General features: G+C 37.7%; 4 protein-coding genes across 4 annotated transcripts; 2 read left to right on the top strand and 2 right to left on the bottom strand.

Annotated features, from left to right (window-relative positions):
- Positions 1-1,293: 1,293 nt before the first annotated feature.
- Positions 1,294-10,656, bottom strand: LOC114538168 (protein BCCIP homolog). Its single transcript, XM_028559286.1, has 8 exons — positions 10,503-10,656; positions 10,295-10,369; positions 10,080-10,160; positions 9,885-9,968; positions 9,584-9,750; positions 9,439-9,466; positions 8,679-8,825; positions 1,294-1,474 (listed from the first exon to the last, which is right to left on the bottom strand). The coding sequence occupies exons 1-8, from the start codon at positions 10,650-10,652 to the stop codon at positions 1,307-1,309; spliced, it is 900 nt and encodes a 299-aa protein (XP_028415087.1). The 5' UTR covers positions 10,653-10,656; the 3' UTR covers positions 1,294-1,306.
- On the top strand, positions 5,815-8,046 carry LOC114538166 (membrane-associated tyrosine- and threonine-specific cdc2-inhibitory kinase-like). The gene has a single exon (XM_028559284.1). It carries the CDS (start codon positions 5,890-5,892, stop codon positions 7,117-7,119), a length of 1,230 nt encoding a protein of 409 aa, XP_028415085.1. The 5' UTR covers positions 5,815-5,889; the 3' UTR covers positions 7,120-8,046.
- Positions 10,657-10,735: 79 nt separating the features above from the next.
- On the top strand, positions 10,736-14,457 carry LOC114538164 (NHL repeat-containing protein 2-like). Its single transcript, XM_028559283.1, has 10 exons — positions 10,736-11,411; positions 11,617-11,924; positions 12,015-12,147; positions 12,317-12,422; positions 12,501-12,732; positions 12,873-12,995; positions 13,158-13,364; positions 13,642-13,894; positions 13,999-14,090; positions 14,183-14,457. The coding sequence occupies exons 1-10, from the start codon at positions 10,835-10,837 to the stop codon at positions 14,330-14,332; spliced, it is 2,181 nt and encodes a 726-aa protein (XP_028415084.1). The 5' UTR covers positions 10,736-10,834; the 3' UTR covers positions 14,333-14,457.
- Positions 14,458-14,753: 296 nt separating this feature from the next.
- Positions 14,754-20,682, bottom strand: LOC114538163 (LIM domain-binding protein 2-like). The gene is made up of 12 exons (XM_028559282.1): positions 20,575-20,682; positions 20,170-20,298; positions 18,466-18,538; positions 18,076-18,175; positions 17,644-17,816; positions 17,205-17,402; positions 16,970-17,039; positions 16,838-16,888; positions 16,628-16,675; positions 16,466-16,525; positions 15,622-15,871; positions 14,754-15,497 (listed from the first exon to the last, which is right to left on the bottom strand). The coding sequence occupies exons 2-12, from the start codon at positions 20,208-20,210 to the stop codon at positions 15,350-15,352; spliced, it is 1,212 nt and encodes a 403-aa protein (XP_028415083.1). The 5' UTR covers positions 20,211-20,298; positions 20,575-20,682; the 3' UTR covers positions 14,754-15,349.
- Positions 20,683-21,430: the final 748 nt, after the last annotated feature.

Genomic DNA, 21,430 nt, shown 5'->3' with positions numbered 1-21,430 from the left:
CGCGTGAATGGACAGATGAGTGGCAAAGATCGGACATGAAAAATTTATCAAAATGAGCAGCAAAGATCAACTGTTTTCGTTAAAACTAGAAAGCTCTGTGGATAAAAAAGAAAGGGATGCTTTAATTCAACAATATCTCAAAACATTTGGTGAGGAATCAGGCGGGAAAATAAAAAAAGTGCCCGACTTTCCTGAAGGATGTGAGTGGATGAATTTGAAAGATGACAGTTCGTTGTCTATAAATGGAAATCTACGCGGAAAGATTTGTGTTTTAGACTTCTTCACGTATTGTTGTATAAACTGTATGCATATCCTGCCAGATCTACACGCTCTTGAAGCGAAACACAGCGTGAAAGACGGGCTGGTTGTGGTCGGTGTTCATTCTGCCAAGTTTGAAAACGAGAAGGTTTCAAAGAACATACTTGCTGATATTTTTCCTCTCTCTAGCATGGAAACACAGCTTTGGATTTTGCCCAGTCTTTTGGCCGACACGTAAGTTTGTTTGCAGTCAAGAATTCAAACATCAAAACCTTATTTTTGGCTTCTGCGATAAATAACCCCCTCCCCTCCCCCTCTGAGCCATCTTTTGATGTGCTGCACAAAATCTGCGGTGCCAATTTGGTTTAAAATTAACATTAAATATACTTTCTCGATATTTTCAGGAGGTTATTTCTTATTTATTGTCCATTCAGCCACCTCAGCAAGAGAAGCAGCCTTACGCGGTGCCAGAAATAAGCTATTTATGATTTTAAAATACAGAGATAGAGTTTTTTAAATAACGTTATATTTTAATATATATGCATATAGATATTTATCTTGTAATATCATACTGCGTTTGTACTTTAATTGTGTGGTATTATAACATTATGGAAATAAAAAAGCTTTGGAATTTTAATTTTGACTTGATTTTAAAGGTTGAAAAATGCTCTACCAGGATACATCATAATGAAATAAAATATAGGAATAAACATTCCTAAAAACATTATAAAAACTCGTAAATCGAGCTTTCATAAAAAACAAGACAACGATTTTTCAAACAACAAAATTGTTTTCTAGCTCTATCGACGAAAGTTTATATTTTTAGTTTACAGACGTTGTTTTTTGGACTGTACTCTTCTCATATCGAAGATTAACCCTTGCAAATTGAACGAAGTTGACCGGGTATCGTTGCTAGGCGTCACAAGTTCGACGGTACCTTTTGTAACAAAATCGCATATTTCCGTCACAAGATATTTCGCGCCAGCTCACAAATTTTGGTACTAAATTATAGAATGAAAACACGCTAATAGTTACCCAAGTCAGTCTCTCACGCTGCAAATTGTTCCATTTCTGTCGCTATTTTTTCCATTTCTTTCCAAGGTATTAACATGAAAGTTCTGAAGGATCTCATCTGACTGTCGTTTTCCCGCCATTTGCCAGACACCAGAACATCGCTTTGCTCCGTGACGTCTTTGTCAAACTTCGCTGATGCTTTCTGTTGAGAAAAAAACAAAATAAAGCTGATGTATTACTTCTATTATAGTTTAAAATGAGAAGAGAGGCAATTTACTTAATATATTATATTCCTCCCTCCAATGGCAGGATCAATTTTACTTTTTAGTGCATGATTGAGTCATGTAATATAGGTTAACAAATGCGTAATGGCTACCAACATAAAAATATAGGTGTCTGGCAGTTCTGCTTTGCTAGTTTTGCAAGTCAAGAACATTGTTGACAAACAGAAATACGCCATAAAGATTCTTCGCAGTGCGAACGACGGCAGCGATAGAAACGCAAAATACCAGAGACGATCGAGAAATAGAAAAGTGTAAGGAAGACCTTTGGGAGCAAAATATTATCAGATATTATAACGAACTATTTCCGTTTCATCAAACAGAACTCTGTCTCAAAAACTTGTTGGATTTCATTTACGACAATTAGGGAAATCGTGATCTTGAAGATTTGTCCCATCAAGAAAATAAGTTATTTCATTTACTCACTGCCTTAAATAAATAAAGCATGCACAACCCAAAGGCCAAGGAATTTTTTTGTAAAGATACACGCTGATGAAATTTATTACCGATGCATCAAACCTGATGATAACTTGAAAAGTTTGCAAGTTGCAATTAAAGAACTCAGCAATATATATTGGGATTGATACAAATATACAAAAAAGGAAGTATATCATATATATCAATATATATACAGTAGGAGGCCAGGAGTCCAGTGACTGTATTTCATTGTTTTAGCTGCAGATATTAATTTTCTACAGAAAACCTTACAGATAAGTGAACTAGAAAAAAGTAAATAAGTAAACTGAAAAATACATGCTGCACAACAACTACGAGATGTTATGATACTCATTTAACGTATGTCAATGTGCAAACATGCATTACATGTCAATGCATGTCAATAAAACGGTCCTGCAAGTGTTCCATAAGTTTTAGATCTGGAATTTGAGGAGGAAAGCTATGAGAACGAGATCACCAGAACGAGTTTGCTTCTAAAAGATTTCTAGCACATAGAAGAAAATGTGCATGTGCTTAGGGTGATTATCATGTAGTTAGACATGCGATCATCTTTGTACCAGATGAAATTCCATGTCCTTGAAGAATTGGATGATTTTCTTTAATTAGGATACTATTATATCTTTCAAAATTGCCAAAGCCAGCATGACCGAAGCAGCTAAAAGTTTGCTTGAGTGGGATTTAGTTTCTTCGAACCTCTCCAAGTTTAGTTGCATACCACCTTTAGAAATTCTCACTTTTTCTGCGATCTTATGAGAAAAGAATCTTTCAATACTTAATGCAACTATTTGTCCTTGTGCACCATCACTTTGCTCTTTTCCCACCCATCTTGAGCAGTATAAAGGAATAAGAACTTTATTTTGTTGTAATTTAGATCATTAGGACCAAAACAGTGTGCAATTAATATGGTTTGCAGTACTGAAACACTAGTACGCATGTCTTAACTCGAATACGCTGCCAGGATTTAATACTGGAATTCTACAACGACTGGACTCAAACTTTTGCCCCTTACTCGACAGCGTTTGGTATAATAGATGGTATGGGGTCGCTGACGGTAAAATAAATGATTACCTTGCATTAAAGCGAAACCGAAAGAGAAAAATAATTGACAACGTTTCAAATTCCTAGATCCGCCTACAGTAAAATGGATGAGTGGTTTTGAAGACAGCAATAGATAATCTCGATCCTAGGTAGCTTACCAACAGCCTACGAAAAAGGCAAAAGCGACAAAAAACAGGAGTTTATACATTGGCAAGCCCATACACAGAAAGAAATATCTTTTATCGTCGTTAGTTTACCGACAAAAATTCACAATTGGCTTAGCTTATATGCAAAGTTTTTTCATGCTGATTTTGTTATTAACGATAACATTGTGATGAGTAATTTAAATTTATAATTTTTTTGGAAAAACCTTTTACATTCTTCATATTTATTATTAGCAATAAATTCTTCTTGGCTACAAGTTCTTAGCGAAATGGCCGATGAACAAAAACAGCAAATTTCTAGCATTTTCAAAATGCATGGTTTTAGTTTAAGAGAACAAATTGGTGAAGGCGGCTATGGTTTTGTATTTAAGGCTGAGAACAACGCTAACGGACAGGAATGCGCCATAAAGATTCTTCCCTTTCCAAATGACGAAAATGATCAAAATGCAATATACCCGAGACGAGAATTGGAGATACTGAAAAGACCGAAAAACGAACTTTGGACTGAAAATATTGTCAGATATTACGGTTCTTGGCAAAAGAATATCGAAAACACACCATTTCTGTTTATTCAAATGGAACTCTGTCTGGCAAACTTAGATGATTATATCTACGATATAGTTGGTTCTGATGTTATTAAAGTCTCAACTCCGAAACCACTTTGGGCGCACGTTTTCCCTCAAATTTTGAATGGTTTAAATGCTATACACCAAATCGGCTGGGTTCATCGCGATATTCACCCCGGTAATATTCTTGTAGCAAATCCACAGCCACAACAAATCACCGAAATTGTCGTCAAGATCGCTGATTTTGGTCTTTCCAGAGAAATTGGGTCTATAATCAAAGCATCTCTCGTACTCACTGTTGATCCAGAAATGCCAGAGCTTACGCCTAAGGTTGGAAATAAACTGTCCAGGGCCCCTGAACTCGCAACTAACTTAATATTAAAGTTGATCTCTACAGCGCAGGAATCGTTCTGTATTTTCTCAGCTGCTATCTTCCAACGAGAAGTCAATGGCCAGATGAGATCAAGGAACTTAGAAATGGGAATCGTGGTCGAGAAAACTTATCGCATCAAGACGACAAATTATTTAACTTGATCGACAGCTTAATGAAGAAAAAACCTGACAAACGACCAACTGCAGATATGGCTTTGAAGTACATTCAAGGCGAGAGCAAGAACCTTACCGAGAAGGAGTTTTTAGTAAGAAAAAAAGGCCATGAAACATACTACCGATGCACAACACCCGATGCTAGCCTGGAAAGTTTGAAAACTGCAATACAAGAACACAGCCATATTGCCATTCAGGCTGACGCTCAGACACTCGAACACGAGACCACCAATCGTAACAGGAACGTAAACGTTGGAATAACGTCCGACAAAGACGCACGGGATATATTCGCTTCTGCCGAAAGAGATGGGGAAAAAGTTAGCATTGTGGTCACAGACATTGAACCCAAATAAAAACAAACTGAAACATGTTTTTAATCTTGACATGTTCCCACCGCTATGTAACGTTTATTGCACTTCATTCTTAGAATATTGAACAAATTGCATGAGATTTTGACTTTTTTTGCATTTCTTAATGTTTATTATAGATATATTAATCACAATTTCCTTATTATAATATATTAATAAAACTTGGCACGTGAATTGAATACAACAGACACTTATTTTAAAACAATTTTATCGTCTCCAGACCGCGCGAAGTGCCGGCAAGCGGCGAGGGTACTAATTACTCCGGCGCCAGCGACGGAGTTGAAAATTCGTCCCGGTTTTGTTTTGTTATTTTTTTTTTGTTTTTCGTCGTCGCAAGTCTTAAAAGGGCGCGAAACATTCTAGTATTTGAATTGGTATTTGAAATGTGTATGTGACCGTATTTATCTACGTCCCAGTCTTATCTCCCAAGAGTTGTAGTGCACAGCTTTGCTAATTTTCCGATGCGCGATTCGATTTCGCTCGCATGATACGGCAATTCCTCAAACAGGAACAAATAAACCGTTGTTTTCATGCTTTTCGATTAAGTTTAGATTGAATTGGGGTAAGAATATATTTAATACATGTAGATTCTGGTCCTATTTTAATAATATCGCTGCTATTTCGCCGTTTAACAAGATCATGTGGTCGTGTATGGGCGCGTTGACACGTCGTAGTTTGCACAGGATTGAAGATTTAATATATAAGCGCGAATTCCAAAGGCAAAGTGTAAGACAAAGCGAATGTATCATGCGGTTTATTTACATTTTTGAACAATTGAACTTCTATACTTTTTAAAGTACGATGTGCTTCTAAATTTCGCGATCGAACATTTATAGGTTCGCAACTCGCAAGGCATCTAAATGCGAATATGAACTGTATTTTGTCTGTATTGTTTATGTTCAGAAGCTCTATATTAAAGACTGGCACGTGCGCCGGAGTTAACGCCAGAACAGGCGTCTTGTTTCTACTATTTTCTTGTAACAAAGAAGAATTATATATACTTTTGAGCCAATCAGCGATGTACATATCACATCGTACATCACTGATTGGCTCAAAAGTATATATCATTCATAGTATGATTATAATTTATTCAACTTTCTGACTTCATAACATTGTTATTAAGTTGGGTACGGCATCACGAAAAATATGGGGGAAATTTATATGGAGTAATTCTTCTTTGTGACAAGAAAATCGTAGCATGAATGAAGAACAAGACAGTCTTTTAGAAAAAGTACAACCTAGCTTACTTAGGCGGGATTATTATACAGAAGCGCTACTTGGAAGAGGTGCTTATGGTGTAATATTTAAAGTTAGGGGCATCCATGACGATCGCCCATATGCGATAAAGGTTGTTCAGACGACAGATTACAACAGGAGAAACACAAAATACCAGAAACGAGAATTGGAGATACTGACACAATACAAAGACGAACTTTGGAGGAAGAATATTGTCAGATATTACGGTTCTTGGCAAAACCATATCGAAAACACACCATTTCTGTTTATCCAAATGGAACTCTGTCTGGCAAACTTAGATGATTATATCTACGATATAGTTGGTTCTGATGTTATTAAAGTCTCAAGTCCGAAACCACTTTGGGCGCACGTTTTCCCTCAAATTTTGAATGGTTTAAATGCTATACACCAAATCGGCTGGGTTCATCGCGATATTCACCCCGGTAATATTCTTGTAGCAAATCCACAGCCACAACAAATCACCGAAATCGTCGTCAAGATCGCTGATTTTGGTTATGCCAGGGAAATCAGTTCTATAATCGAAGGCTCTCTTCAACTCACTGTTGCTTCATTACTGCCACCGCTATCTCCCCAAGTTGGAAATACATTCTTCAGCGCGCCTGAACTTGATACTGGATCTTACGATTATAAAGTTGATCTCTACAGCGCAGGAATCGTTCTATATTATCTCAGCCGTTATCTTCCAACGAAAAGCCAATGGCCAGATGAGATCAAGGAACTTAGAAACGGAAATCGTGGTCCTCAACATTTGTCGCATCAAGACGACATATTATTTAACTTGATCGATGGCTTAATGAAGCCAAACCCAAACGAGCGACCAACTGCAGATATGGCTTTGAAATTCATTGCGGTCGGAAGCCTTACCGAAAAGAAATTTTTGGTCAAGAAACAGGGTGATGAAACTTACTACCGTTGTACTATGACTGAGAATACTTTGAAAAGCTTAAAAACTGCAATAGAAGAACATAGCCATATCGGGATTAAAGCTGATTTTCAGAAGCTGCAACGTGAAATTATTGGTAACGATGCCACATGCACACTGGTCGATTTAAAGTCCGACCAAGATGTGCGACAAATGTTTCTTAGTGCTAGGGAAGAAGCCGAAAAAGTAAGTATAGTTGTGAGTCGTAGCGGCGAGTGTGACATAGAGGAAGCAGTTTATCACCTTTAAAAGGAGTTTTCCATTTGGCGTTATTTGGCGTCATTTTAAGATTAATTTCTAAACTTGAGATTGTAATGTAATTGTAACAAATAATATTGCGAGTGTATAATTACGGATATGCACCAAAACGATGTAGTTCTCGACCCCTATAGGAGTATAGCGCAATGCCGTTGCGAAAACAAACTCGGTTTATTTTGAATCGGGAGCACTCATGTATAAATAATTTATTCTATTAGTCGTATTCGGCAAAAAAGCGCTCGTGGAATGATTTTATATCAAACCTTTGAATTATATTTACTCTTCCTGAATGAACTAGCTACCTTAATGCGATAATTTGTAAAGGTTATATGAATACAAAATTTCAACATCAGCAATTCAATTCATCCTTTTTACTTCCTGTAAAGGCCCGATTACACTTGAAATGTGCGATTTTCTTCTTTTGGTATAGATGTGAACGAGTCACTAGTTACGAATGCTCTGATGTAACTACAAAAGCTCTTATTTGAATATCAGTAACTAATTTACTCGTTCACATCTATCAACTCGCTCACATATCAGTAACTAATTCACTCGCTCCATAAAATTGCAGTGAAGTCCAAGTGCACTCATGCGTCGAATTGACGCAATTCCGGTAACAGTCCAGGTGATTGTGGAGAGTCGAAATTAAAAGGTCGAGAGTCGTAAAAATCCCAATTTTCGCTCAAAAAGGATATTTTATTTATATAGTATGTAAACGTGCAGAGTAAAGTGAAAAAACTGATTCCATATTCAAAACTGTAGTCAACTACTGGTAGTCAATTATAAGTTCGTTGCAAATTTGCATATGAATATAGCTAGAACATCACATTTTTGGACCAGGGTCCAGGAACAGGTCCCTAACCGCTGCTAATCTTGTTGTTGTTGTTGTTGTTAGGGGTGACGCTCTTTAAAAAAACCCTAAGGCTTTAGCATTACTTGTTTGATCGGAATGAAACTTGGCACAATTATTCTAAGCAATATTCCGCATCGATTGACGAAGTTCGAATTTTTATTTTTGACCTTTGAAGCAAGTTACAAGCAATTCTTGATATATTTGCAGCAAATAATATATACATATCATTAATATTCAGCCTATATATAAGTAAACGGAAACGATTAGAAATACATTGTCCTCTCCATTGTTATAAATACAATGCAGTTCAGAAATTAAACTCGGTTACGCAGTTCCTGGTCCACTATAGTACGATCGTACTTGTTGTGATTCACCATACACAACAACAATTTTGTAATTATATGCAATTTGAGGTAGACTTATCAGAACTGTCAATAACGACTATAGTACTATTTTGCATACATGGCTTACAGGTATTATATACCTGTAGTATTCTATTGGGCTATAAATTGAATAAATAAATTCAACATATCCTTCGTAAAGGTCTGTTAATATCAATTGCCTTTTTTCGAGAAACCCTGTAGTATGCAATACATAATGTGTATTGAATACTTATTGTATACTTGTGTACTGTTGTATACTGTTTGTAAATTTCAGAATATTGTTACTTTCATACTACAACTGGACTTCCACTAACCTGACATAATAGTTCATCCTCAGCATTTATAAACATCAAGTCTTGCCCTTCCTCCACTTGATTTTTCTTTTTTTTCTTGTTGCTTGATACATCAAATTTGTAGGATTTACATATGTAGAGAAGATAGTCAAATTTAAAAGGCTTCCCCTGAGATGTAAGAAAACATAGTAAAGCATATGAATGAGGTTTGCAATATATATCAGCCCCCTATGAATGGCATGCAACCTTTCTAAAATAGTTGCCTTCCTAAAAAAAGAGGGTCTCTTTGTTGCGCAGCTTTCTGAAAAAAGAGTTACCCTCAAGTATGGACATTCTTCAAATAAGTCTCACTGAAATAAGAACCTCTCATTAAGACAACAGCCCCTCACAAGGGGTAGTCTTCCAAAAAACATTGCATCAAATGTTGTATAACAACAGCCTGAAATGGACAAAAACACTTCTTGTCCTTTTAACTGTCGTGGAATTTAGGATGATGACACATAACTATCATATCATACCACCCGGTGTGGGCCCTTGGGTCTTGTCTATTTTCATGCAGCAGTTGTTATACCGAAGCCCCTCAAAAAGCCTTTCTTAAATACTAATCTCCCACAAATAAGAGGCTTCTAACCATCCATCAACCAAATATGAAGATTTTTCTTAATTTAGTTGCCTCTCCCAGGCAAAAAGCCTCATGTTTCAAAGCATGTCATTTAATTTTGAGCCCCTCTCCAAAATTAGGACTAATAAGCTTTCCCACCATGAAAAAGTTGGTTAATACCTTTTTTCTTGCCTTCTCAATCTCTGACCTGAAATGCAGTTGAAACTTGCTTGAACTAATTTATCATTACAAATTCTAATAGATCTATGCATGTTTCCTGTTTGTAGCATATAATTGCATGATCACAATGTCAGTTTGTACTTACCAAAGGCTTGCATAGAGTGGTGGAGCAATATGAGCTGGAATATTGATGAATCGCTCACTTATTAACCAACCAATAGTGTGCTGTGGATCTTGAAGAATTTTTAAAAATTTGTCATCTTGAGAACTTGTTGTAACAAGATTAAGGAAGTCTCTGACTGCAGCTACCTCCTGAACAAGAGAAATAGATTCAAACTTCATTAAAAAGCTATCCTAGCCTTGCTTTTGAAAGCATCAGTAGTTTGATAATTTGCAGTTGTACATGTAGGTATAATCTGTTGCATCATTTTAATTGGTAAAGTTACCTTATGATGGTTAATGTTCAAGACTGTAGTAATTCCGTAAGTATCCTCGTTGTTGTCATCATCGTCATTATCGTCTGCGATACACTAAAAGGTTAAGAAATTTTTCAGATTGCAACATGACAATGACCGATGCAATAATTGCTATTTTGTTTGCAGGATTCTTGGATGAATCAAATACCGTACTTATAACTATACCTTCAAAACACTGCCAACTTTCGACTGATTCAAAATAAGATCTGTTATTTCAGAGAGATTTATGCTGGTTTTTGGTAGAAGCTAAAAAGATATTACACCAGTAAATTGGTCAAAATCAGCTCCTGTTTCCTTAAAACACTTGCTGGTCATTTTTATTCCTAATATTCTATACAATCTTGTATGTTTTCAGTCATTTTGCAGTTCTGATAACCTACCTGCTGCAATAATCTTTTTATTCCTGCAAAATCTGAGGCTTCTGGAGTTCTTGCTTCAAATTCAACTTGAATTTCCTAAAAGTTGTAGTTTACAGTAACAAGTGTGGGTACAGTACTAGTAAACGACCACGTGCAAAACATGCATCAAATAAACTAAAAAGATCTCCTTTATTAGTACAGTTTGTGCATGTTTTATTGCGTTCCTTACCAGATCTGGATCGAGATCTGACTCAGAATTCTCGCTTTCGGCCTCGCTTGAAGAATCTTCGTCGCTATCTTCTTGAATAACTTCGTCTTTTTTCTTCTTTTTGGACGAAAGAGAAGCCATATTCAATAACCAATTTATTTCACCGCACATTCGTGGCGATTGCTCCCCCCGTCGCTCACAAGGTTCAGTAAGAAAATATATTATAAGAGAACGAAATTCCCGGGGGGAGACATCCTCAGCGACAAGGGGATTTAAATATCTCGCGTGTTTTCAATATTTACGCGTGAATGGACAGATGAGTGGCAAAGATCGGACATGAAAAATTTATCAAAATGAGCAGCAAAGATCAACTGTTTTTGTTAAAACTAGAAAGCTCTGTGGATAAAAAAGAAAGGGATGCTTTAATTCAACAATATCTCAAAACATTTGGTGAGGAATCAGGCGGGAAAATCCGAAAAGTGCCCGACTTTCCTGAAGGATGCGAGTGGATGAATTTGAAAGATGACAGTTCGTTGTCTATAAATGGGAATCTACGCGGAAAGATTTGTGTTTTAGACTTCTTCACGTACTGTTGTATAAACTGTATGCATATCCTGCCTGATCTACACGCTCTTGAAGCGAAACACAGCGTGGAAGACGGGCTGGTTGTCGTCGGTGTTCATTCTGCCAAGTTTGAAAATGAGAAGGTTTCAAAGAACATACTCAATGCTATCTTAAGATATGATATCACCCATCCAGTTGTGAATGATACCACTGCATTTCTGTGGAATGCCATGGAGATAGCATGTTGGCCGACGTTGGTCGTTGTTGGACCTAATGGCCAGCATTTGTTATCTTTGGTTGGAGAAGGTCATCGTGAAACTTTGATGGAGTTTGTTGATGCAGCAATAAAATGGTTTCAGAACTCTGGTAGGGAATGTTGGTTTTGATGTTGAAATTCAACAATGTACTAAGGGAATTTATTCCTTAGATATACACTCAGATCTATTATGTACCCTACTACTTCTGTTTTGCCAGTTAATCGGTTAAAGCCACATGTATCTGTAACCATCTCTTGTAACCATAAGGATTTTGAGTATTTAGTGTATTTTTAACCAATTTTCCACATATTCAGGTAAAATAAGTAATCATTCTATCAACATCTCGCTTGCAAGAGACAGCCTGCCTCAAACAAGCCTATCCTTTCCTGGAAAGATTTCCTTGAAGAAGTCAGGTGACAAAATGGCTGTTGCCGACACAGGTCACCACCGGATACTGATTGTCGACATGACGGGTGTGGTCGAGACTGTTGTTGGCAAGGGGGAGTCTGGACTTGCAGATGGGGGGTTCGACCAGGCACAGTTTAATTGTCCACAAGGCTTGGCATGGAAAGGTGATTCAATGGTGTTTGTTGCTGACACTGAAAACCATGCGATCAGATTGGTGGGTAACAATTAGTTTTAATTTGTTAACCTATTAAATTGTGATGATTATACCAGCTGATATAATGCTTTTGATTTACGCTGTCTCTAGATTGATCTAAAGTCCAAAACAGTGACAACAGTTGCTGGAACAGGTTTGCAAGGAAATGACAAGATTGGTGGGAAAATTGGCAAAGAACAAAAAATCAGCTCCCCATGGGATGTCGTGATTGGCCCATCCCCAGGTGAAAACAGTTCTCTTGTGTGATTTTACCATTTCGAGATTAAAAAACCAAAATATTAAGTACTGTACATTACCTTAACATATGCTACAGTGTGGTATCATGCTTTGCCAAGCAGATTTCAAGGTTTATTTAATAACAAATCATGCCATCTCTTCACTTGACTGCACAGGTTCACTAAATATATTAGAAGATGAAAGTGTTTTATATATTGCAATGGCTGGCACACATCAGATCTGGGGTCTTTGTTTAGCAGACACAAAATGGTTAAAACGAAGGTAACGACCATTGTATTGTCGCTGATATTCCTTGAGAAATAAGTGAAAGAAATGAACTAATGATCGTAATTTATTTAGTGATGAAAAAGCGTGGTCTTGTCTGAGATTCTCCGGAAGTGGCGCTGAGGAAAATCGCAACAACAGTTACCCACATAAAACTGGTTTTGCTCAACCATCAGGACTGACCGTTGCTCGTGCTAAACCTCTCGAAAGCTTGTTTATTGCAGACAGCGAAAGCAGTAGCGTGCGGTCAGTGGCCATTACAACCGGCGGGGCTAAGGCTTTGGTTGGGGCTGATCGGGATCCAATGGTAATGATTAACCGATGCATTTAACCAGTAATACCCCCATTTCAACGTACAAGTGAACTCTCCTTCCGGTAAAAGGGAAAAATATCAAAGTTTATACGAGAATCCTTACCAATATTGCTATCAAATTTCGTTATTTTCAGAATCTCTTTGCGTTTGGTGATCTTGATGGTAGCGGTGTAGACGCTAAGCTTCAGCATCCTCTGGCGGTATCCTGGAACGATCAAAACCAATTACTTTACGTAGCAGATTCCTATAATCATAAAGTAATACATTAATCCTGATATAAGTAAACATTAATACACAATACTTTTGACAGGCCTGTGTCGAAAAACCGATTGAGTGTAGCAGTTTTTACAACTTCAACTATTCAAAACGTCAAGTTTCATTTGGTAAGTTGAAACCTCTCGTGTTGTGCTGTATTTCAGATCAAGGTGGTTGATCCTATTAAGAAAACCTGTACCACGATCCTTGGTACTGGCGAACCAGGTTGTGAAGACGGCGATGTTGGCCGCGTTCAGTTTAACGAGCCCGGAGGCATGGACGTCAGTCCAGATGGTAGCACGTTGTATGTCGCTGATACTAATAGTCATGCAATACGCATGGTCGATTTGAAAACAACATCTGTTTCAACAGTGAGTATAGTGAATTGCTATATAAAGACTCGTTTATACTTTTGAAAGATGTGAACGAGTAATTAGTTACGAATGCACTGATGTAAAAGAGCTCTTATTTAAACAGCAGTAACTCATTCACTCGTTCACATTTACCAAAAGAAGACATTTGCAAGTCTAAACGGGAAACATTGCTGGGAAACAATATTTTCTTTCCAACTTTTCATAACAAGCTTACCTCGTCATTCATTGACGTCGCTTTGTTCACAAACTGATATTTTCCATCCACCTCTTTCAGTTACCAATTATCAGTCAAATACCAGTGGAAAAAGATGGCGTCACTGATATTACCGACAGCAGTCCTCGGGCTGTTTCGAAATACCGTCGGCTTGCACCACGGAACGCGAGCACCATAACCTGCAATCCTGTTGAAACTTGCAAAGAATCGTTAGAGATATTGTTCTCGTTCAGCTTGCCTGAACATTGTCAGCTAACCGAAGGAGTTGAAAGTCGATGGCAGTGCGCGATATTTGACGATTCCGCAAATATTGGTGAGAAAAAATTTGCGAGCAATTTTCTTCATCGTGGAAATTAGCAAGCTTGTAAAATTGTTTCCAAACTGATCTTGTTTTTCCATTCCATATTCTTAATCCAGGTCAAACGGTTCACAGCGGTCAGCTGATTAATCCAGACGTACCCATAACCATTTTGATAGATTTGTCAAGCAACAAAGATATTCAAATAACGGTAAGCATAAATATCTCTCTGTATAGCGACCTTAAGGTTTGGTTTTTGTTTGAAATCTTTACGAAATAAGCGTGCTATGGTTTTCGTTTTAGGTGGAAGGAAAGATCTACTACTGCGAACCAAATGGAGCGTGTTTTATGCAAGGAGTTCTCTTTGAACTTCCAGTGAAGCATCAGGAAAGGAAAGGTCCAAACGATACAAAACTCCCGGTGAAAATACACTATGACTGTACCAAACCTTAAGCATTACTTCTTAAATTGGGTTTCATTTACACGTATGAAATTCTGTAAAAATATTGCAGTCACATTTAATTTACCGATAGCAAGTTAAATACCGAGTCTGGCCACAAGGGACCACGAGTTGTTAACGATAGAAATATTTTTTGAAAAAGAATTTAGGAGAAAATATTTTCTAAAAAAGAGCCTGTTCTGTATATACCAGAATACAGGCATTATTCCAAGGAAGATTGAAATATATAAGGCTTCGCAAAACAGTGATACCAGTCTTGTTTCATTTTTTCAAGGACTTGACTGAAATATGTACATTTGTCTTACCGTAATATATATACTAAGTCTGAAAAACAGCGCTCTAAATAGTGGCTTTTGACGAGAGTTTGGCATGGAAGTATTTTACAGTACTCTATAGTTTCCAGTGTTTTTTCCCCCCAAACCATTCGCCCTTTCTTTTACCACAATAACATGCAATATTCTAACACCGTATGATAGCACCGAGAAAGGACTGCGCACGAGAATATGTACAAGCGATGACCGAGGGTTACCTGGACTAGTTTGCGCATGCCGCAAGCGCGCAAATAATGTTGATTTTTGTTGCCGAGGCGAGTTGCAAACGACGCGTGTCGATGTAACCCGAGGACTCTTGGCCACTGATCTAAAAAGAAAGACTGAATAGAGCATCCGTTTTGCATGATAATGATTATGATAACTTTGTTACTGAAAGGAAATGGATAAATACTGAAGAATTTATTCTCAATCAGCCGGTGAATAAATAATGGGGACTATTATACTCAAAAGTTTAGATCTCGCAAGTGATATTTCGGCTATAAATTTTTCCCATTGCACAATCCAGTCAATTATTTAGATCAGTGGTTTCAAGCGGGAAATCTCGTATGGTAGTCGATGTTCCTATGGCCTTTGAAACGAAATGATGCGACGGTCTACAGTTTAAAAACGCGGTCTGAAATTTCGTTACATAAGCACTTCAAATAACTCTGTCTGTCATAGAGCATGTTGTTGCCATAGTTACTCGTTCACGCCATCCTCTTGTGACGCTTTCCTGACCTCGCCAGCAGCTGACCACGGTGTCATCACTGGACTGCTATTCGCGAGAGGACTGTTGCGGAACTCATCCTCTTGGGTGACAGCAGTGTCATAACCCGTGTTCTCTAATCTGAAAGAAGAAACCCTCGTCATTCAAGATCAAAGACGTCTCATAATGTAAACACGTGCTCTCGTAATGTAAACACACAGCAGTTAAAGCCGCCCCCCCCCCTCAAAAACTGGACCAAACTTACGATGTTAATCTCGTGATAAGCCTCTCATCTTCGTCACAAAGCTCTCCGCCCATCAACGAAGGTTCGCCGACGACCATAACATCCTGCGAAGTCAAACCAAAGTTTCCAACCCTGCTGGGTGACATTGAGCTCTTTTTTTTATTCACGGTGCTGTTTTGCGGAAGAGGAGCGTTGGCAGCGGACGAGGAAGTCGGGGTTGTCGGTTTTCGCTTTGAAGGACGGCGTTTTGGCTTCGTGTTTGGATTTCCGTCTGGGGAAAAAATCGACGCCATCGTAAGTTAACGTATCTAAAATTTCTAATGCCTTGTATGTATTTTGCCGTTTAACTTGTATTTTCTCACGTTTTTATCACAGCGAAGGTCCAACGAACCTCAATTCGCCATAATGAAAAAGATAACGGAGGTGATATTAATGTTAAAAAAAACATTTTCGCTCCGAATTCAGTTCAGTTAAAAAAAAAAATTCAAAATGTTTGTCATTATATATTAATTCACTGAAAATTATCTTCCTTTCGACGAGTTTTGTTCTTGGCAAGCCGTCGTACTTTTTTGTCAACAACGGCATATTTCTTTGCCAACGGAAAGATATAACGGACGTGGAGATATCAACAAGCTCTTTCGCCGAAAATCTCATATTTTCAACAACAAAAAACTATCACACGTTGCCGACACAAAGTTAGTCAAAAGCTCGTCATTTCAAACCAGATTGACGTGTCACATGAAGTATTTTTTATTGCATCTATCGGAAACGAGCCAAATTCAGAAAAAAATCTATCCTAATCAAAATGCCGCCATCTGTTTTTTTATGGCGAATTTCAAGCGATGTCCGAAAGGTTCTATTTTACCTCGCTTCGACGCCGAATTTCTCCGTTTTCCGTGGATGTTGATATTGTTGTGTTGTTGAACTGAAGAAAAAAACAAGAAAATAGACTTAATCTACGTATTCATACGGTGAAATTGAGGTTTAAAGGTTATTTATACGACAAACTAAAGCTTTTTTTAATCACCTGGCCAAGGCATTTCAGGTTGATGGTTGCCCTCCATTCCAGGGGCACCTGAAAACAGTATTTCTTGGTTAAAAATATGATTAAAGGTTATGTCCCTAATTATATAAATTAAATTCGCCGGCGCTCCGGTAGGAATTGAACCAACAACACCTCTATGATTTCGAAACACTGAAATCACAATGCTTCCTATAGTTATAAGAAAGTATGTACCTGACGAAGTAAACATTCTCCATCTTTGAAAAAGCGTCGATTTGAGGCAGTCTAAGACAACAGCAACGAAAGTTACGAGCTATTTACACGCGCTTGTGAATCAATATTTTAAGCGTATTATATTCCACTTACCTCTTGGATTCATATTGTACGTTTTATGTCGAGACATAAGCTCTTGCATCGGTTCAAGAATGAAACAAATCTGCAGAATGAATAATAAGAGAATCAGTCTTCGGGTTCAGGTTGCTGTTCTGGCTACAAATCACAACAGTTACATATACTGTATGCTGGATATTCAAAAGCCGACTAAAGCCTTAAAAATCTTCAAAACAAACTTCCAAAAGGAAATTTTCAGCAAGGGTCTTACGTTAAGTAATGTAAGCGTGTTGCTGGTCATTCCTTTAATGGTGATATTTTTTGCTTGTTCGTCCATGAAATTAGGATCCGTTTGAAGAACACTGCGTGAAACAAACTCCTCGTGATGGTGGACGAAGAAACTCCAAGTTCGTATCCTCATCAAATCATCAAAAGTGAACTCTAATATCAGTCGTCCTTCGGTCAGAACCTAGAAAAACAAAACAAACTCTCATCTAAACAATACTTATCTTTTTTTTACAATTAAAAACTCAACGAGATTCTTGTAAACCCCTCTCTTGAAAGAACTGATATCTAAGCGACGTTTTCTCAAACACGAGTGCCATTGACTTTATTTGCAAAGGTTACACATGCTTTCTATTTGATGTTTTCAAGATGAGAAAATTCGCAGGTGTTGTCTCGCTACAGAGCAAAAGTACATATTACTCTACCTTTGTGTGAAGACGTTTTATGTAAGTCGTGGTCATTGTCGCCTTATCGCAGTCCAGAACAATGACGTTATTTTGATAGCTTTCCTTGGGCTGTACCAAAGAATAGGAAAGATCTGTCGCTCCACCGTCAAAAATGCTTCGAAAATATCGCGGAATGAGATTTCTGCCAATTGCTGGAGGAAAATTATTGCAAGAGATGTATTTGGTTTGTCTGACGTGAAGCACAGCCTTTACCAAAAGCTTGCTAAAGTTCCCATATTTCTTACATTCCCAGCTAACATTGTCTTATTGTGATGGTGCAACTACTAATCAAGTTATTACTAAGCATATCTGGTTGGTGACTGAAAGTGTAGCACTATGCACACACATGCAGACACAATCATTAACTTATTGTTATCTCTACAAGGAAGGCGCATAATACCACCAACTTACTGAAAGTTTTAGGGCCGTCGTCTAGACAAAAATTGAGCGTCATGGTTGCATCATCTTCGAAGAATTCCGATGTGAATGCATTCCACCAGAGAATGTCAGCCTGGCGAGGTGGAAATTTTTGGATAAAAAATCTTAAAACTTAAATCTTTCCCTTTTTACTCAGTTTCAATTTTTTTTGGAATAAGAGATACCAAAATTTTCAACCCAAGGGTGTGGTCTTAATAGGTCTAGAAGATTATTACAGTCTTTAAAACAAGACTAACATTTGGTAATTTTTTAAATAATCTCTTCTACCTTGCAAGAAACAGGTAAAAAAGTTCATGTCTCAATTTTAAAACATGTTCACTAGTTAAGCTAATTACAGCACTTTCAATACTGAAAAAATTTTACCTCGTTTTTTTCCTGCAGACGTTTGTTTAGTTCGTAAATTCTGTAGTCAGGATTGGCATAGTGAGTGTGACACCTGAAATTTTACCAGAATCCATTATTAGCACATTTCTGACTGTTTTAGTATCAACTTAAGTCTAAAGAATGAAGCTGAGGCATACTCCAGATACATATGGAGCTCACACATATTAAAATCCTTACTCCAGACATACATGGAGCTCAATGGCAACAGCTGCTCTTTTGACCAAATTTGCTATTAGTACTCCAGATATATATGGAGCTCACTGACAACACCAGAAAAGTTTGGTCCTTACTCCAGATGTTATATATGGAGCTCACCAACAGATTAGAACATCTTACTCCAAGTAAGCAAGAAGCTCACATGCACATTTAGTATTTCTTACTCCAGGTATGTGTACGGAGTGCACTGGCAAGAGCTGACATGTTTGTTGAGAGAGTTCCCACTTCATGTATATAAAATTATGGAGCTCATTTACCCATTAGGACTTTGTACCCAGATATAATGAAGTTCATTGAATACAGCAGACATATTGACCTTCATTTTAGAAATTCTAACTCCAGGTATATACGAAGTTCACAGACATATTAGAAGACCAACACCGGCAAAGTTCAAAGTGTATAGAACGAACATCTGTTAAGGTATGTAGCTCATTGCAAAGGGGTTTGTATATGACGGAATTTTGAGCCATTTGTGTATGTGCTTGCAATGACTGAGACAAAACTAAATTTCTATGGAGAAAGCTAATAAATTTGACTTTATGGCAACTGTTTAAAATGCCTCAAATTCCAAATATAATGAGAAAGGGAAATTATGCTGAGCTCCTAGTGGGGAGAGGTCAAATAAGAGTAATACTTGTGCACTTTATACATCATTGAAATGATTATATATCCGACAAAATTGCAGAAGATTTAGTCCATTTTTCATCACGTTAAATGCAACAACCCCTGAAGCAAGAAATGGATTTTTGTATCCATATTAATATACTGAGAAATAGTATATCAGGGTTATTACTGCTTCCCACAAAAGTTAGGATGGGTTGTGAAAGCAAATTATTTCAGAAAGCAAACAATAGCTTTTACTAATTGCTACATGGACAATCGAGGTTTTTTATTAGACCTTTCTTCATTCAAGCATTCCTTTCAATGAGACAAAATGTGTGCAAACATTGTGAAAAGCACTAACTTCAACATAAGCAAATTAATAAATTATATGTAAGGAACTTTTTTTTGCCCACAAAGAAAAATTTTCAAAAAAGTACACAACATATATTTGCCTGAAGCGTTTACCCAGCGTTTGTAAGAATTTTATAAGTTCTAAAGATGACCAAATTGGAAATATATTTCGCATAAAAACGTCGCCTCTGATATTAGTAATTTGGAAAAGCTTTGACTTGCCCAGTGATATTTAACAAAGACCTTTGCGCTAAGCTAGAAAAATACTACTTTAACCGTTTAAAAGATATAATCATTAAACCTAAGCACTTGTGCTTATCTTTGGATGATATAATCTAAAGTACAGCTAGTTGAAAATGGTCCTATTGTACAATAATCGTTGTTTATACAACGATCTCATGCGGCAAATTGTGCGAAGGCAGCCCATAGCCGATAGGAGTTCGTCGCGAGCTGTGCCATTTACAAACCGTGTTTTAATCTGACCTTACGAAGAAGAAAGGACGGAAAACTCACCCTTGTGAGAAGCTAGGACTCGGTAAGGGCACACTTGGCATCCTCTGAGGCTCAATTTTGACAAACGGGCGTTGAAAATTCCCTCGAGAAATTTTAAATTCGGGCGCTCGCGTCTTGAACGGCCTGTTCCTACAAGACAAAAGAGGTCAAAAAAAACATTAGCCTTGATGAATGCAATACGGCATTACAAGCCTCGGACACTTGTAGAATTATAAATCCCGTGCCGTTAGTTTCGCGTGTGTTGATCATTTCAAAGCAAAAGGCACGGCATGTTGATCTGTCATATTTGTTGAACTCGCCGAGTTGTGTCTACGAGGTGTAAAAGTCATACAACGGTACCAAAAAATTTGGCCTTTTGCTCCTGCCTATAAGCCGTCGATCGCTGTGAGATAGAAGAATACGTACCCGTGTATAAATATCAGATGGTCAATATCATTGTTTTGAACTCAGATCTTGGAAAACATCGCTGTTTTAATAAACATTCTTCTCTTTACAGCGTCCATAGGCCGCCATCTTTGTTTAGAGAGTGAATACTTCAATTTCAAACGCGCATTGTGTACTATAGGGACAAAAACCCGGGGACCAGCGTCACGACCGCACACATACCCGATCGGGTACATTGATTATGGGAAAGGTAAAAATTCCATGTTCAGTATACACAAATATGCATACAACACCCTTTGTGAACTGTAAAAAAAACCTGGAACGCTGTAACTATGTAAAATACAATGGCTGACTCGACCATGGTCGAATGTGCCGAAGAATGGCTGACTCGACCATGGTCGAATGCGCCGGAAAATGGCGGACTCGACCATGGTCGAATGTGCCGAAAAATGGCGGACTCGACCATGGTCGAATCACTCGAATGTGCCGAAAAATGGCTTAAACGACCCATGGTCGAATGTACCGAAAAACGGTATACTCGATCATGGTCGAGTCACTCGAATGTACCGAAATATGGTATACTCGACCATGCTCGAATGTACCGGAATATGGTACATACCATACAAGAGTTGAATTCCGGGATATTTCACCATTCCAAGGTTTAATATACCATGTTCAGGTATATTAGACCATCGCCCAGTTTTTATCTTTTCTTAATTTAGACTAGTCTTAATTTACGTATTCAATTTTTTGTTTGTGAGATTTTGACTAATGCAATAAGACTGATGAGTCGCATCAGTCTGGATCTGCTCGCAGATAGAGTCGAAGATAGAGGTCTTGCAAGTGGTAGTCTGGTAGGTCGATGGTCATGGTCGTG

This window comes from Dendronephthya gigantea, unplaced genomic scaffold (genome assembly GCF_004324835.1).
Source record: "Dendronephthya gigantea isolate DGI-Jeju-01 unplaced genomic scaffold, DenGig_1.0 000176F, whole genome shotgun sequence".
In the NCBI taxonomy this organism is placed as follows: Eukaryota; Metazoa; Cnidaria; class Anthozoa; order Malacalcyonacea; family Nephtheidae; genus Dendronephthya; species Dendronephthya gigantea.
This window is presented reverse-complemented; position numbering and strand designations above follow the sequence as displayed.

What these genes read in the sequence shown, in the direction of transcription:
- LOC114538166 (XM_028559284.1), top strand. Translation starts at nt 5,890, where the DNA reads ATGAATGAAGAACAAGACAGTCTTTTAGAAAAAGTACAACCTAGCTTA.
- LOC114538168 (XM_028559286.1), bottom strand. Translation starts at nt 10,652, where the DNA reads ATGTGCGGTGAAATAAATTGGTTATTGAATATGGCTTCTCTTTCGTCC. An exon ending in AAGTTGGCAGTGTTTTGAAG is followed by an intron (nt 9,969 to 10,079) that starts GTATAGTTATAA and finishes TTAACCTTTTAG; the next exon opens with TGTATCGCAGACGATAATGA. An exon ending in TTGAGAAGGCAAGAAAAAAG is followed by an intron (nt 8,826 to 9,438) that starts GTATTAACCAAC and finishes CTTACATCTCAG; the next exon opens with GGGAAGCCTTTTAAATTTGA.
- LOC114538164 (XM_028559283.1), top strand. Translation starts at nt 10,835, where the DNA reads ATGAGCAGCAAAGATCAACTGTTTTTGTTAAAACTAGAAAGCTCTGTG. An exon ending in AAAACCATGCGATCAGATTG is followed by an intron (nt 11,925 to 12,014) that starts GTGGGTAACAAT and finishes CGCTGTCTCTAG; the next exon opens with ATTGATCTAAAGTCCAAAAC. An exon ending in GGGCTGATCGGGATCCAATG is followed by an intron (nt 12,733 to 12,872) that starts GTAATGATTAAC and finishes CGTTATTTTCAG; the next exon opens with AATCTCTTTGCGTTTGGTGA.
- LOC114538163 (XM_028559282.1), bottom strand. Translation starts at nt 20,210, where the DNA reads ATGCCAAGTGTGCCCTTACCGAGTCCTAGCTTCTCACAAGG. An exon ending in ACACGCTTACATTACTTAAC is followed by an intron (nt 17,040 to 17,204) that starts GTAAGACCCTTG and finishes TTCATTCTGCAG; the next exon opens with ATTTGTTTCATTCTTGAACC. An exon ending in GTACAATATGAATCCAAGAG is followed by an intron (nt 16,889 to 16,969) that starts GTAAGTGGAATA and finishes CTGTTGTCTTAG; the next exon opens with ACTGCCTCAAATCGACGCTT.